This window comes from Rhipicephalus microplus, chromosome 1 (assembly GCF_043290135.1).
Source record: "Rhipicephalus microplus isolate Deutch F79 chromosome 1, USDA_Rmic, whole genome shotgun sequence".
Classification (NCBI taxonomy): domain Eukaryota; kingdom Metazoa; phylum Arthropoda; class Arachnida; order Ixodida; family Ixodidae; genus Rhipicephalus; species Rhipicephalus microplus.
Genome location: NC_134700.1, coordinates 285,770,809 through 285,786,545, shown reverse-complemented (window position 1 = coordinate 285,786,545; position 15,737 = coordinate 285,770,809). Strand labels below are relative to the sequence as shown.

Genomic DNA, 15,737 nt, shown 5'->3' with positions numbered 1-15,737 from the left:
AATAACACAACTGATACGGTTAAAAATGCCATCTATGACACGGCTAGAAAATGTGTCCCAAAGGGAAGTAAAAGAATGTTGTATTACTCGTGATTCGTTTGTGTCGCTCTGTAGCCGTAGGATCTACCTTGAAAAAAAAATAAACAAATGGGGCAAATCATTGCCTTTAACTATTCACTACGTACGGTAATCATCACTGCTGTTCTCGTCTTTTGCTTTCAGTTATTCACAGCGTGGGTCACGCCCTTAATTTCTACCACATTTCAACACAGACTGCGGACGACCTGGCGTGTCTCTTCAGGGAATACTACCATGCGTAAGTTTCACATGCCTTATCCGCTTTGTGGCACACACTTGCTAGGGTAAAGCTTTTAACTCACATTGGGTTCTGTGTATGAGTTGATATCAAAGTTGACATCAAATTTTACTCATACGCAGGACGGACGAACTACCGAAGTTTCACTACTGGTGCTTCGCTACCATGACAGGTAAATAAAAAAAAAAACATTTGTCGTTGTAAAAAAAACCGAAAATATAAAGGTGGCAGTACAGATAACTGTAAAATATAGCAAATGTGCATTTGGTTACGAGCTAACTTCTGCAAGAGTTTTACCATAGAAGTATAGTAAACGCTTTTTATCGATTAAGACTTATACTTACTATCCATAATTTTGCTTAGCCTAAAGACATCGCAAAACCCATACGGACACTCTTGATTCGCCTCGGTCGGGCAAAAAATAAATGATGACACACACACACACACACACACACACACAATATATATATATATATATATATATATATATATATATATATATATATATATATATATATATATATATATATATATATATATATATATATATATATATATAATATATATATATATATATATATATATATATATATATATATATATATATATATATATATATATATATATATATATATATATATATCTTTGTTTATGCCAACGTACATAATTTAGCGTTACACATGCATCGAGGGATAGAGAGGAAATATGTATAGACGAGTGGATAGTTAGTTAGTGAAGGTGGGAGGGTCCCTTGTTCCAGAAACTCTCTGGTCTAGACGGCATGATAGCGACCTTATGAGGATTCTTCCAGGGAAACGAAACGAAACAACACGATGTCGCAGGGTTGACGGGAGTGTTCCTGCTGATGCTGCTGTCGGTGATGTACGTGTTCGCCACTCCGTTCGCGCGGCGTCACGTGTTCAACGCGTTCTGGAACACGCACAACCTGTACCCCGCCTTCTACATACTCATGGTGCTACACGGCCTCGGGCGCCTGGTGCAGCCGCCCATCTTCTACTACTTCTTCCTGGGACCCCTGGTGCTGTACGTCCTCGACAGGCTGGTCTCGCTCAGTCGCAAGAAGGTCGAGATCTCGGTCATCCGCGCCGAACACTTACCGTCCGGTAAGCACCGCGTCTGTTAAGCCGCGTACCATTAACGCTTTGGTGACCAAAAGAAGCACTGCACAGTCCTAAGAGCCAGATCTAAAACTGGCGAGATTCGGAGAGATCTTCCGAAACCTTGAATAAAGACTGCCATGTGTCCCGGGTTAAAAGCTGCAGTAACATTTTCGAGCGACGTCATGCATCTTTATTTCATGTGTGTTCTCCGTGCACGCGCCCGCTGCTTTAATGTTGCACTCACGAGACAAATGTTTCAACATTTTACGGTTTCCAAGGCAGTGACGTGTCTTGATTCTCCACGAAGCTTACGCCTTTCTTCCCCAACCAGGGTTCGTAATTCATGCCCATGATACTAAGTCACTCGTGAAGAGAGTCGAAGCTGCCGGAGGCTGCCAATTTTCCATCGCCTTTATGTTACCAGTAAATCAATCTTCAACGATTCACCACGATTCTATGGCCGCAGACGTCACCATGCTGCTAATGAAGCGACCGCCCAACTTCGAGTACCGCAGCGGCCAGTGGGTACGCATCGCCAGTTTGGGCCTCAACGGTTCCGAGTACCACCCGTTCACGCTCTCCTCGGCGCCGCACGAGGACAACCTGAGCGTGCACATAAGAGCGCTGGGCCCATGGACTATCAACTTGCGCAAGATATACGACCCCAGCAACTTGCAGGAGAGAGGCTTCCCGAAGGTATGCTGCACGCAACCCGCGTCCGATGAACACATTTGCGTATAGAAGCGGTTGCCCGGTGCACATTCATTGGCGAGGCCACTGCATGAATTGTGTAGAGAGGTTTATCGACATCAAGGCACAGTATTCCCAAAAGTATTTTACGCTACGAAATTTCCTTGAGACAAAATTTCAGTGAATAATGATGCGGGAGAATCATCAGTGAAGCAGGCTGACCAATGGGAAAATCACTCATGAAAACGTAGTTTTATAATTACTACCCCTGAAGCATTGCCTCGTTTCAACGCGCGATACCAAGTGACAGCCTAATTACGAGCGCTTCGCACAAATAAGCCACCAACTAAAACGAGGAAGGATGAGGATATTTATTAAGTGACGTGCGAGTAGATATTAACACGGAACCCATACGTGACACCGCACTTGAAAGCACATTTAATCAGCACGCTATCCACGCATTCCACCTAGTTTCATCGTAGATGGAGAGCATACGTGTTTTCGCGGCACTCAACATTGCCACGCGCATTCACGTCTTTCATATTAATGTGATCAGGCTTCACCCACAAATGAACTATTACCACCACTCATGTTAGGCTGCGCAGCAATGTTCGGAAACTTCGCGATTGTTTCAGGATGCTGATTCAGATTACGCACTGGACACGAGTAGCCGAATTAAATCTATAGAGTCCACGCATGCACCAGCGATAACGAAGACATGATGAATCTACTCGGAGCTCACAGATCTCTACTCAGAGCTCGAGTTATAGCTCAGATGGTCAACCGCTCTTGAGGTATAGCGTGAATCACTGCGCCGTAGCGTGGCGTGAATACGTTTATAAATTGCAGATCTACCTGGACGGTCCGTACGGTGGAGGCCACCAGGACTGGTTCCGTTTCGAGGTGTCCGTGCTCGTGGGTGGAGGCATCGGCGTCACCCCGTTCGCCTCCATCCTTAAGGACATCGCGCAGCGGGCTTCCAGTCGGGGAGGAGGTCGCGTCGCGTGCAAGAAGGTCTACTTCATCTGGGTCACCCGCACCCAGAAACACTTCGAGTGGATGACTGACATCATCCGCCAGGTCGAAGAGCGAGACGCCAAGGGCCTCGTTAGCGTGCATATCTTCATCACGCAGTTCTACCACAAGTTCGACCTACGGACCACCATGCTGGTAAGCCACTGACGCGTTGATTAAGGTCAGCGAGAAATGTGTGACGGTAGAGTGTGCTGCTGCTTAAGGCTAGTGATGGCGGCAATGTAGTGACCCTGCCCAATCGAAACTTCATTTTCATTTCATTTCACTTTATTTTCAATTCCAAAATGATAGGTAAAAAAACTGTTTTACCCATAGCCAAAAGCTAGACTAGGGTCCAATGATGCGATACAAAATGGCACAGTCTCCAAACGATAGTACAAGGCAACAATAGCACATGTACCAAACAATAGAACAAGGCATTGAACCAGGATACAAGGTGCTAAACATTGCGGATATAGCAAAGAAGGTTAGGCATTGTACAGACATATATATTCAGATACTCTAACTTGGGTAAGATAACAGAAACATGTAATTTTTATACACAAACAAAAGAAAGGCAATGAGTAATAACAAATACCGTATTTACACGATTGTAAGACGACCCTTTTTTTCAAATTTGACAATCCAATGTTGAGGGGTCGTCTTAGAATCGAAATCGAACCATGTACCTTAGAATCGAAATCGAACCATGTATTGTCATCTCGAATAGTTTCCCGCTCAACCCAAAGCGCATAGTTTTCCGCGTGCTTATACAAAATCTTTTCTTTTTTTAGCATCTACTGCGCGCATTACGAGTGCCTTTATGACGAGCGCACGGCTCTTGAGGGAGCACCGGTAATCGATGGAAGAGCCGCCGTAGGGGGGTATTGGTAGTTGACGGAAGAGCTCCTCTTTGTGATACAATTTTCTAAGCGGGCGCGTAGCCGCGTGCTCCTGTCGCTTGTGTCCATGACCGGCTCTCTCGAGTCACTTCTGTCTGACATGAGTGCCGTAGGCTCGAAGAACACTCGGCGCTCGTTTACGGCAGCGTTTAAGCGGGCTGCTATTCTCATCCTGCACCGCGAATACGAGTGGATTTCGTCAGGAACTTAGAAGTGTGGCAGCTTGGGCTAGTTCTTGGGCGTGTCTTTCGTGTCCTTCTTGTCTCTGTGTCGTCGTTTTGTTCTCGCGCTATAACTATTCGTCAGGAAGCCGCGAACTTACGCCAAGCGGGCATGTGAGGAGAGCCTCCCTGGCTACTGTGTGCGGGTGGGTCCTCTCCGCATGGGCGGCTGTCCCACGCGATGCCGTGGTGTGGTCGTTCGCGAAGTGTGGACTCACTTGACGACGACGTGCTGTGGGACTGCAGCAGCAATGACGGCAGCAGCACCAGCGAGGACGAATCCAGCGACGATGAATAATCCTCCGCAACCACGTGAATAAATTTCCCTTGTGTAAAATACGCGCGTTCTTTTTTTTTTTTTTTTTGAGATGCGATTTCGGGGCGGTCGTCTTACATTCGAGTCGTCTTACAATCGTGTAAATACGGTACGCAGTAAACTTTTACTGGACGTAGTGGTACTTATATACAAGGATTGAACGATTTTGTTACTATTAAGGGGGTTACAGAGACACATTAAGGATTGCAAGGATTCACAGCTTGGGTCACGCTGTGAATCCTTCCACTACGAAAATAACTCCAAGTGTTCATCGTTTTGCGTGAAGATGGGAAGCAGTGACATTCAAGGAAGGATCTTGTTTCGTACATAGTAAGAACAGCTCGAAATACTAGGACAGGGCAGGTTCAGAAGCCGCTCCACATGACGACTTTTGTTAATCGAAGAAGAAAAAAAAAACGCTGTGAGTTACCAGAGAGCGTGTGAAACGAAGTGTTATGAGTGTGAGTCACTTTGTGCTGTCATTAATATTATGCCATACTTATGGGAAATATCTGTGCAAGGTGTAGGTTACTATAAATAACAATGCTACTGAATCCGTAAACATGACAAAATGACCACAACGACAATTCTGGTTCTGCTATTGCGTTCAGCAGCAACGCCATAGATTTTTTTTATGGAGAGAGCTGGGCTTTCAACCATACTTTATGCATGTTCGTGCGTGAGTTTGTATGCGAGTCTGTATACACGCCTATGCAAAAGTGAAAATTTTCGGGAAGGAAGAGGGTCAAGTTCTTTAAGCCCCCACCCTCCTTGTTCAGATGCTACACCATGGACAACCCGTTGCCTTTCAGCGCAATTGAGTGCTGTACAGCAAAAGCAGACTCCCCCCCCCCCCCCACCACCACCTCGAGATGGCCGCCCCTGCACTCTCGTTCACCCCTGGCTGATGTTATGACAACGGCCGCTCCTCCTGTTATGCTGGCGATGTTTTGACTGCTTTCATTCCTTTACCTCTGTGCTCCTCTGTTTCCTCCCTTCTCTTCTCCTCAAGGCCGTGCTCCCTATTGGGCTGCATAAATAAGTGCCCTTTTTTTTTCTTTTACAGCGATAGCTGTTATCAGATCACAACTGCAGTAGTACTTGTCCACCAACTTATCACATACACTGAAACATCTGAAGTCCGAGATATATTGCGCGTACTTTCGTCGAGTCGATCGAAACGCAATATGAACGGATCGTCTTTCCAGTACCGCGAACATGGGCCAAAAAAAGCAATCTAAAACATTGATTTATGCCTGCGCCTTTTCTTTTTGCATCCCTTTTTAGTACATTTGCGAGCGCCACTTCCAGAGGATATCCAACCGGAGTCTGTTCACCGGTTTGAAGGCAATCACCCACTTCGGGCGACCGGACTTCTCTGGCTTCCTAGACTCACTACAGGTGGAGCACCCTGCGGTGAGTCCACAAAGTGAACGCTCCGCCTCGTGTGGCAGCGTCCAGCACTATTATACACATTCGTGCAGCACGGGTAAACAATAAGCCCTATAATGCATCGCTTGTTAATTTTGACACCTCATAGTTCTTTGACGTGCCAACCATACGCAATGCTCGATATAACCTAAAGTGGCTGGCGCGCGGCCGGGAATCCTATCCTCCTGTCCGTATGGTAGCAGCTGCCTCAGGGCCACTACATCGGATGAAAAATTGTAAACTGAGCGCGCTGCAAACTTATGACTGGTCATGCAACTTTCTGCAACATGAACACACGAAAAGACGTTTATTCGTCTCTCTTCTCTTGATCGTGTGACGTCATTCTCCCCAGGCACGAAGTCGCTCCAAATTGTTCTACTTTCAGTCATTCCGCCAAGAGCACTACAATTCATCTACCTCATTGGAATAAACACTGTTTTTACAGCGACTATGAAAACAATAAAGGAACGATATAGGAACCTTGCACGTGAATGTCAAAAATCTGACAGTGGTCTGTCTCGGGAGAACCAAGGTAACTGGAAGCCTCGGCCATACCTGCATGAAGTACGCGAGTGAGGATGAGCAAAGTTGGATGCAAACTTCGTACCGCCAGTCACGAACGTGCCGGAATGTAAAAAAAAAACACACAAACGCTTAAACGAAAAAGCAGGAACATTATCGCCATCTTTCTCTCTGCAGGTTGCGAGGTTCGGCGTGTTCAGCTGCGGCCCGTTCCCCATGACACGCAGCGTCCAGGCAGCGTGCGACGAGTTGAACCGAAAAGAAGGCGCCCTTTTCGACCACCACTACGAGAACTTCTGAGCCGCCATCGCTGCGTGCTTGTGCGCCCCAGCGCACAACGCGTTTTTCAACGGCGCACACACCGCGACAGAGTGTGTGTGCAAAAAAAAAAAATACATTTCAGTCATTCGTCACAAATCGCTGTGGTTTGCTTCAAGTATTCTTAGGAATAAAATTAAAACTTGACTGTAATTGAAGTTGTGTTCAGAATGTAAGTTCTGGACAACAGACGTATCGCACTGTTTCTACTTGTATTGTTCTCGAACCAATTTCAACCGCCATTTCTCTCACGCCAAGACTAATAAGGGATGTGTATGCTAATGAACAGCTATCGATGCGACTTGAATATTTGCATGTAAGCTTGAAAGGCGATCTAGTATTTCTTGAAACTAAGCACCATCATTTTTTTTTCGCGTAGTCTTGTCAATGTCACATCGCGCCATTGGCCATGTTAATTCGCCATATATGTGCGATATTATATACTGGTTAGACACATGTTAGGGGGGCCCCTCTGTTTTATTAAAATTAAGTTTTATGGTTTTTTTAACATTCAGCACTGGAAATAACCCGAAAACCACCCTTGCAGATGACCTTTATATCCCGGGGCCAGAAGGCCATACATTAACTATCGCCCAGTTTTCCAATTCGATAGGGCTTAATAATTAGCTCTTTAGCGACTGCAAAAAGCGGGCACGTTTGTATTGAAAAGTTGCGGCAGTCGTGTTTATGCACTTTTTACAAGTTTACACACGTTTCAGTTGACATCTTTACGCATGCAAGACAGTCAGCACAAGCGCCTCCCCAATGTGTTATGGCAGGAGCGCACGTCGTTTAATCAGACAGCCGGTCGAAGGGAATCACGAAAACGATAACGGTTGCACTATATATATATATATATATATATATATATATATATATATATATATATATATATATATATATATATATATATATATATATATATATATATATATATATATATATATATATATATATATATATATATATACAGAGAGAGAGAGAAAGAGAGAGAGGCACCTAAATGATAGTACCTGATGACCTTTGCAAACTGAACAACGCGTTCTGCCGTCCACACTTTCGTCAAAGGCGAACGTACGAAAACAAAGAACATTAGCTGCTTGTAATACATTGTAATAACCACTATCGCTCAGTTATTACGTCCTAATAACCGCATGGTGGCCATCGATGCATTTTAATTTTTTTTAGTAAGAAAGCACATTCCAAGATGAAACCATATGATCGACAGCAGTTCAACAATGTAAGAATGAAGGACTGGGACAGGGTTGCCACGGACTTTCGAGTCAACGTCGCCAAATGACGAGCAAAAAGTCACCATAAGTCGCCTGTTTTCTGGAAATTTCGCCAAAATGTCACCAAGCAGTACGCTGACTTACCGTTGTGCTGGAAGTTTGCTGAAGGAGGCACCAGTATTTCCGGAATGCGCGTACTGAATCACGCGTAAAATGCGCCTTCTACCTGTGAGTCCGAAACCAAAAAAAGAAGTCGCTTATTCAAAAAAGAAGTCGCCTAATCAGCATAGAATGCATAAGGCAGTCAAGAACTCAGTCGAAAACTGCCGGAAAATTTGCCATGTCGCCATACAAAACTTCAGGTCCGCCCGGGCCTATAAAATTCGCCGATTTGGCGAAAAGTAGCCACCAGTAGCAATTCTGTACTGGGCGCGTTGGTACAGCGTATTTGAAGTGTAAGGCGTTAACAGACAGAGTGAGAGGGCACTCCGTGTGTGTGTGTTCTCGCTCTGTCCGTTGTCGTCGTCCTCGCGCCTTACACTTCAAACAGTTCAACGAGTCACACAAGCTTTTATTAACTTGCCCTAACAACCATTCGCGCATCGAGTTCGTACGCAACAAACCGGCAGACTAACCTTTAAAGCATTTGAAGTTTGAAGTTTATTTTATTTCTTTCTGATACAAAAAGAGGAGTAAGAGCTAAAGGCCGTATTGCCTGACAGAGGCTCCTACTCCCATGCGCATTCGGCATGCGAGTACATGTTTGCATGCGATGCGAGTATACAAACAATAGAGTAACCAGAAAAATCAAAACATGCATGTACATATTTGTCACTGCAAATAAAGCATTACAGGTAGACATCATACATGAAAACTCTTCATGAAAACAAACATATCATACAGACACTCCAAGAATATATACCTATACGCATTAAATTGTGAACTTTCAAATTGTAGCCCAAACTGTATATGCGGTACACGTAGAAAATTAGACAGATATATTTTATTGATAAGTTATCGTGGAATGTAACAGAAAGTTCTTTATAAATTTTTTAAAGCGGGGTGCATGAAAATCTATATGATGTTCAACAATGTTCAATAGCCGGGGTACTTGATACTCAAGGCCCTGACGCCCGTAGTTAGTTCGCATAAGTGGTGGCATTCTCGTTTGGTGGCGTAATTGATATCGAGGGGGAGAAACGGGCAGGCTACTAACATGAAGCCTGCACTTTTTTATGTGCAAAAGCAATCTATAATAGTAGATTTGATTTGCTCTGATTAACGAGTGTTTCTCAAAAAGATTGTGTGTGGGTAAATCTCGCGGTCTACCGTGATACCGCGGTCTGCCGTGATTTGACTATCTAGAGCAGCACATATTATCGACAGCGCACATTGCATTGCTAGTGCTGAGCCATATCGTTTACCGCACACTTGCGCGACGCTTGCACATACAAGGCAGCGAGTGCAGGAGGAGGTCGGCGCTGCACGGTCAATCAAGGAAGAAAGGGTTGTGCTCGCTCAGAGCTAGAGCAGAAAGTGCAGCCGAATCGAATCGGCCCTAAAGTGAATCAGTTTTTAGGAATCACGCGAGATGGAAGAAGGGTCATAAAAGAAAAAAGAATGCGGTATACGCCTCAGTAGCGCGAATGTACTAGGAAATTCAGGCGGCCAGTTCGGAAAGTAACTCTTCTTAGGAATGCATATTTTCGAAGTTGGGTCATACAAACAAAGTATAGTGCTGAAGAAACGGGGTGACGAACGAGATATAAGCATTCAACGTTTAACTGCAGTTTACAGAAGTCACGTGAAAATCTATATACATGCAATCAGCTAGGTTGCTCACATTTGTGACACGGTGTTGTGACTCCGGGTCCTGCCGGTCTCGTTTTCGGTAGCTGGCCCCGTCGCAGGATCCATCGTCCAACAATTCAGCGAGAAGAAGCGCCCGAACGAACAACAGAGATTTATTTACATGTGGAGAAGTGGTCAACTGACCCAAAGAAAGAAGAGTGCGTGTGATACAAAACGTCTTCGGCATTTTATAGCGCCACGTTGTTGACACTGGGCGCCTTGTCCGCATCGTCAGCCAATACGGTGTCGCCGGCGCCTCGGCCACGAGGGAGGGGAAAACACCTCTCACAACACAAGGAGTGGCACAACCCAACACGAGGTCCATATATGGTCCCGACGCCCCAAAATGTTACCAAATATGGTCACGAACGCACAGCAGACCCCGTAGCTCTCCCGGCGAGGAGGAACCCGAATGGGGAGGTGGGGGTGGACGACACCGTCAGGTCAAGAACCGGTTCTCCCCCAAACTCTCCCTGCTTGGCTCCCCAGGGCCGGTCGTAACAGTCTCTCGCGCGGGGGGGGGGGGTGAAGATCTCGATGGGCTGAGGTTTGCAGCCACTGTCCGGAGAGATCAGCGCCGGCAGTCGGTTTGGTGACGACCGTCTTTGATGAAGTAGAGGGCAACACCTGCTTCATTGAGGGCTCAACAGACGTCACATACGCACATGAAAACACAACTACTCAGCCGGTGAGCGCCGGACAATTCCGCCAAACTCCACCAGGCAATTTTCCCCTTTAACTGATATTAAAGGAAATACACAATTTATTCAAAATGTTACTCACACTTTAAGGTGACACAAAACAACAACACTGGAAGCACACCGAACCCGAAACCCTGGATAGCCGTGTCTTCAACGTTTTCAAACAAGTACACCTAAAAGAGTAAAAAAACAATCACTAGCTCTTGTCTAAATCAGGAAAAAAAAATGCCAGAGTTCTCGAGACATCCTCTCGCGTCAGGGGCATCGACTTAAGCCATCAGCGTTGCTATGGAGTACACCCTTTTTGTAGCGTATTTCAAACGTATATTGTTGCAAAACGAGGCTCCAACGCAGCAGGCGGCCGTTCTTAGAGGACATGGTCTGTAGCCAGGTGAGAGGACAGTGGTCCACTTCCACAATGAACTTGCTTCCGGCAATATAACAAGCCAGTTTCTGGACTGCCCAAACCAAGCACGCACATTCCTTTTCGCTAGCGCTGTAAACCTGCTCGCGAAGGGTGAGTTTCCGGCTAACATATAGGACGGGATGCTCTTGATCCCCCTCATCCCTTTGACTAAGAACCGCCCCCATGCCTCTATCACTAGCGTCGCATTGGACTATGAAAGGCCTCGAGTAGTCCGGTGAACTAAGCAAAGGTTGGCTCGACAAGGCCGCTTTCAAAACGCGGAAAGCCTTTTCTTTCTCCTCATCCCAGTCGACCATTTGGGGCTCGGTCTTGCGCAACGCGTCAGTAAGAGTGCTGGCAATGTCGGAATATCTAGGGATGTACTTACGATAGTAACCAGCTATTCCAAGAAAAGCCCGAATATCGGTTTTCGTTCGGGGCTGGGGAAAGTCTCGGATAGCTGCCACTTTCATTTCAGAGGGACGGCGATGCCCTCGACCGATAACATGCCCGAGATAGAGTACCTCTGCTTGTGCTAGCTGACACTTGGGCGCCTTTACCGTTAAACCTGCTTCGCGTAGGCGTGTCAGTACTGCTCTCAAATGCGTCAAGTGTTCTGGCCAGGACGAGGAAAACACGGCGACGTGGTCCAAGTAAGGCAATGCGAAGTCCTCTTGACCACGCAAAACCTTATCCATTAAGTTGGAAAAACAGTAAGGCGCGTTCTTTAGGCCGAAACTCAACACTTTAGGGCGGAATGTCCCCAATGGTGAAATAAATGCAGCATACCGGCTCGCCCTCTCGGTAAGCGGCACCTGCCAGTAACCTCTCACTAGGTCTAGCGTTGAGATAAATTGCGCGCTGCTTACCCTCTCGACGCGTTCCTCAATGTGGGGAATTGGGTATGTCTGATCCTTGGTGATGAGGTTTAACTTACGATAGTCTACGCAAGGACGGGGATCTTTGCCGGGTACCTCCACAAGAATTAACGGGGAAGTGTAATCACTTTCACACGGCTCAATCACACCCAATTCCAGCATCCTGTTAACCTCTGCTTTTATTAGCTCAAGCCGGCGAGGAGACACCCGATACGTCTTAGATCTTACCGGTTCCGACGAGGTAAGCTCTATGTCATGAGTGAGGACGGATGTCCGGCCTGGCTCGCTTACAAATCTGTCCTGAAACTCGGTCAAAAGACCACGCAATTCCTGCTTCTGCTTCGTTGTTAGTTGTGACTTTGATACTAAATCCTCAACTCTTTTCTCGATCGGGACTTCGTCCGATTCGGGAGCTAATTCAGGGATTTCTACCGGAACCTCTTCCGGAACATTTAAAGTCATGTTCACGATGGCTTCCCTCTCTTTGTAGGGTTTGAGTAAGTTGCTATGATACACCTGGTGTGCCTTACGACTTCCTGGTAATTTTACCACATAGTTGGTGTCAGACAATTTTCGAGTAATTTCGGCCGGGCCGACCCATTGCACTTCAAGCTTATTCTTTTGGGAGGGCCTCAACAACATGACCCTGTCGCCTACAGCAAAGTGTCGTGCTTTAGCGGTCCGATCGTAGTAAAGCTTAGCCTTCTGCTGTGCTTTAGTCATCGCACTCTCGGTCAGTTCTTGGGCTGTTGTTAGACGATCCAATAAGGTGAGGACATATTCCACTACTACAGGATCATCACCCTGACCTTCCCACGACTCTCTCAGCATACGAAGAGGAGACCGCAGTCTGCGGCCGTAAACAAGTTCCGCTGGCGTAAACCCTGTTGTCTCATGTGGTGCAGTTCTTAGTGCAAACATCGTTGCAGGTAAGCACATTTCCCAGTCAGTTTTCCGTTCAAAACATAAGGCTCTTAACACTCGCTTCATCACGGAGTGAAGCTTTTCTATCGAGTTCGACTGCGGATGGTAGACTGAACTATGCAATAATTTTACGCCACACCACTCTAAAAAGGTTGTCGTTAAGGCACTCGTGAAAATGGTGCCCTGATCTGATTGTATCTCGGCAGGAAAGCCTACCCGGGCAAACACGGACAGAAGTGCGTTCACTACTTCGACGGAACTTAGCTCTTTTAGCGGGACCGCCTCTGGAAATTTAGTAGCTAGGCAGATTAAGGTCAGGATGTGACGGTAGCCTGAAGTTGTCTTGGGCAAAGGACCTACTGTGTCAATTACCAACCGACGAAAGGGCTCCGTGATTACGGGTACCAGCTTCATTGGAAATTTCGCCTTATCTCCCGGCTTACCCACTCGCTGACACACATCGCAAGATTTTACAAACCTCTCTACATCTTTAAAGCATCCAGGCCAGTAGTATTCCTGTAAAAGACGATTTTTCGTCTTCTTTATGCCTAAGTGGCCTGACCATGATTCTCCATGCACCAAACTAAGCAAATCCTGACGATACGCCTGAGGTACGACTACCTGGTCAAACTCTACTCCTCGCCTATCTAGATATTTTCGATAGAGTATGCCGCTCCTCTCTTGGAATCTCACATTTCGTTTGGCGATTCCCTCTTTCGAACTGTCCTGGAATTGCTTAAGCGTCGGGTCACCCTTTTGTTCGGTTATTAATGAAGCGGGGCTAACCTGCAGCAGCCGACTGAAATTATCCGAAGTTGGCATGACACACAACTCCTTTGTAGTTCCTAGTACCTGGAATGTGTCACCCTCTGTGCTATCCTCTGTACTACCGGGAATCGGCTTGGGAGCAATGTCATTCTCTATTTGCTCGGTCAACGAGGCGTATTTGACCCCTTCCAATTCGGGAGGAGGTTCAACGTCGCCTTTAGGAATGGTTGCCTCCGCGACTACGGCTTCTGCAGCCTGTTCTCGCACAAGTCGATTTGTTTCCGTGGTGTCCAACTCGCAACCAGGCCTGTTGTCGATTTGAGGTTTGTTTGCCTTAGTGAATGTTGCTCTCGCAGCCAGCGCACGTGCCTTTGATCTAGTCAGTGCCTGCACTATGCCTTCTCCCAACGTTAGACCTTTCTCCTTCAGCATTTGATCTGACTTATTTGAAAATAAGTAAGGATACTGAGGGGGTAGATATGGCGATACCGCGGCTTCTGTTTCCAATGTTCCAAATGCGCCTTTAAGGACAACTTTAGCTACGGGAAGGCACTGACTGTTTGCTTCTACGGCTTGTCTAATCCAGGCACAGTCTCCTGAATACTGTCCGGACTGAACAAAAGACGGATGAACTACGTCCATAGTGGCTGCGGAGTCTCTAAGAACCCGACACTGCTTGCCGTTCACGGTAAGGTCGTACATATAGGGCTCTAACAACTTCATGTTCTCGTCGGCTTCATTTATAGATAAAAAGGCCACCTTTTCTTTCGGGCAGTCTTTCGCGAAGTGCCCTGTTTCGTGGCAATTGAAACAAGCAGCCGGTTTTCTCGCCTCAAATTTCCTTTTGCTTGCCTCTGCCGACGCCCCATGGTTAGATGAATTGTTTTCCTCACCCTTTTGTGCGAGACTTGTCGGTTGTTTTCTAAACGGCGCCTTATTCGGCCGTAGGAATTTTTCCCTTTTAGGCTCGCTGTTTGCCCCGAGGGCGCGGCGCGTAACGAATTCTTCAGCGAGCTCTGCGGCTTTTGTTACGGTGTTCACGTCTGGTCTATCCTGAACCCAGAACCTCACCTTTTCTGGTAACCTTTGATAGAATTGTTCCAGACCGATACACTCGAGCACCTTGTCATGATTCCCATACGCCTTTGCCTCTTTCAGCCACTCCCCCATGTTGGCCATTAACTTGTAAGCAAACTCCGGGTATGAGTCATTGCTCTCTTTTACGGCGTTGCGAAATTTTTGTCTGAAACCTTCCGCTGACAACCTGTATTTCTTGAGAAGGCTCGACTTTACCTCACTGTACTCGTCAGCCTCCTCTTTCGCGAGGCGCGCGATTACTTCTGAGGCCTCCCCCGGAAGCAGGGACAACAAGCGTTGAGACCATGTATCCTGGCTGAAACCTTGCCTTTCACAAGTTCTCTCAAAGTTGACGAGGAACAGCCCAATGTCCTCCCCTAGCTTGTACGATCTCATTAGGTCCGTCATTTAGAACCTGACCCGCTCTGCTGTACCGGATGCCTCGCTGCCTCCTGTTCTACTATTATGGCTAATCTCTAGCTCGAGGCGCTTCATTTCAAGCTCGTGCTTTCGCATCTTATCTGCCTCGGCTTCTGCCGCTTTCCTTTCGGCCTCGGCCACCTTTCTTTCGGCCTCTGCCGCTTGCCTCTCCTGAATCTCCTCGACACATTCTGACAGCTCGTCATCCTCCGCCCCCAATGCGAGAATCGCCTCTATCAGCTCTGGCTTTCTTTGAGAGTCCGACACCTCCAGATTCAACTCTCTTGCAAGAAGCAACAACATGGACTTTCGCAGGGATTTCAGATTCATGGCTGCCTCCAGTACCGCTGTCTCTGTTCCACAAAGATTCCTGTCCTGCAACTAATTAACCTTGACGGCAACGACAGCTCTAGATACCTGCCTTGCCTCAAGTTTTCCGTTAACTTAGTCTACAAATAAAGCTTCAAAAGCTCTTATACGGAATCCTGCCCTGCCACTGTTAACCTTGACGCCACTGACAGAAAGAGCTTAACCAAGCTATCACACAATTTCTGCCTGACGCAAGTTACCTGTCAACCCAATGACCAAGACAGCCCCTCTCTACCAGCTTTTACTTAACACATAGAGTA

General features: G+C 46.6%; 2 protein-coding genes across 3 annotated transcripts in view; one reads left to right on the top strand and one right to left on the bottom strand.

The window, feature by feature from the left end:
• Positions 1–7,004, top strand: part of LOC119188292 (dual oxidase 2) — a 46,344-nt gene extending 39,340 nt beyond the window's left edge. Inside the window, exons 24-30 of the mRNA XM_075896392.1 lie at positions 223–316; positions 439–488; positions 1,159–1,440; positions 1,904–2,133; positions 2,977–3,297; positions 5,868–5,996; positions 6,711–7,004. Of these exons, the coding sequence (XP_075752507.1) occupies positions 223–316; positions 439–488; positions 1,159–1,440; positions 1,904–2,133; positions 2,977–3,297; positions 5,868–5,996; positions 6,711–6,833 (1,229 nt within the window). The 3' untranslated portion in view covers positions 6,834–7,004. The remainder of the gene's footprint in view (positions 1–222; positions 317–438; positions 489–1,158; positions 1,441–1,903; positions 2,134–2,976; positions 3,298–5,867; positions 5,997–6,710) is intronic.
• LOC119188293 (dual oxidase maturation factor 1) overlaps positions 1–15,737 on the bottom strand; it is a 239,536-nt gene that overhangs the window by 53,605 nt on the left and 170,194 nt on the right. The window contains exons 1-2 of one of the 2 annotated variants that reach the window (XM_075896446.1): positions 9,927–9,987; positions 8,228–8,309 (exon numbers count right to left, since the gene is read on the bottom strand). The exons of the other annotated variant lie outside the window; for it this stretch is intronic. The gene's annotated coding sequence lies outside the window, so the exon portion shown is untranslated. Of the gene's footprint in view, positions 1–8,227; positions 8,310–9,926; positions 9,988–15,737 lie in introns of those variants that run through there. 2 annotated transcript variants of the gene reach the window in all.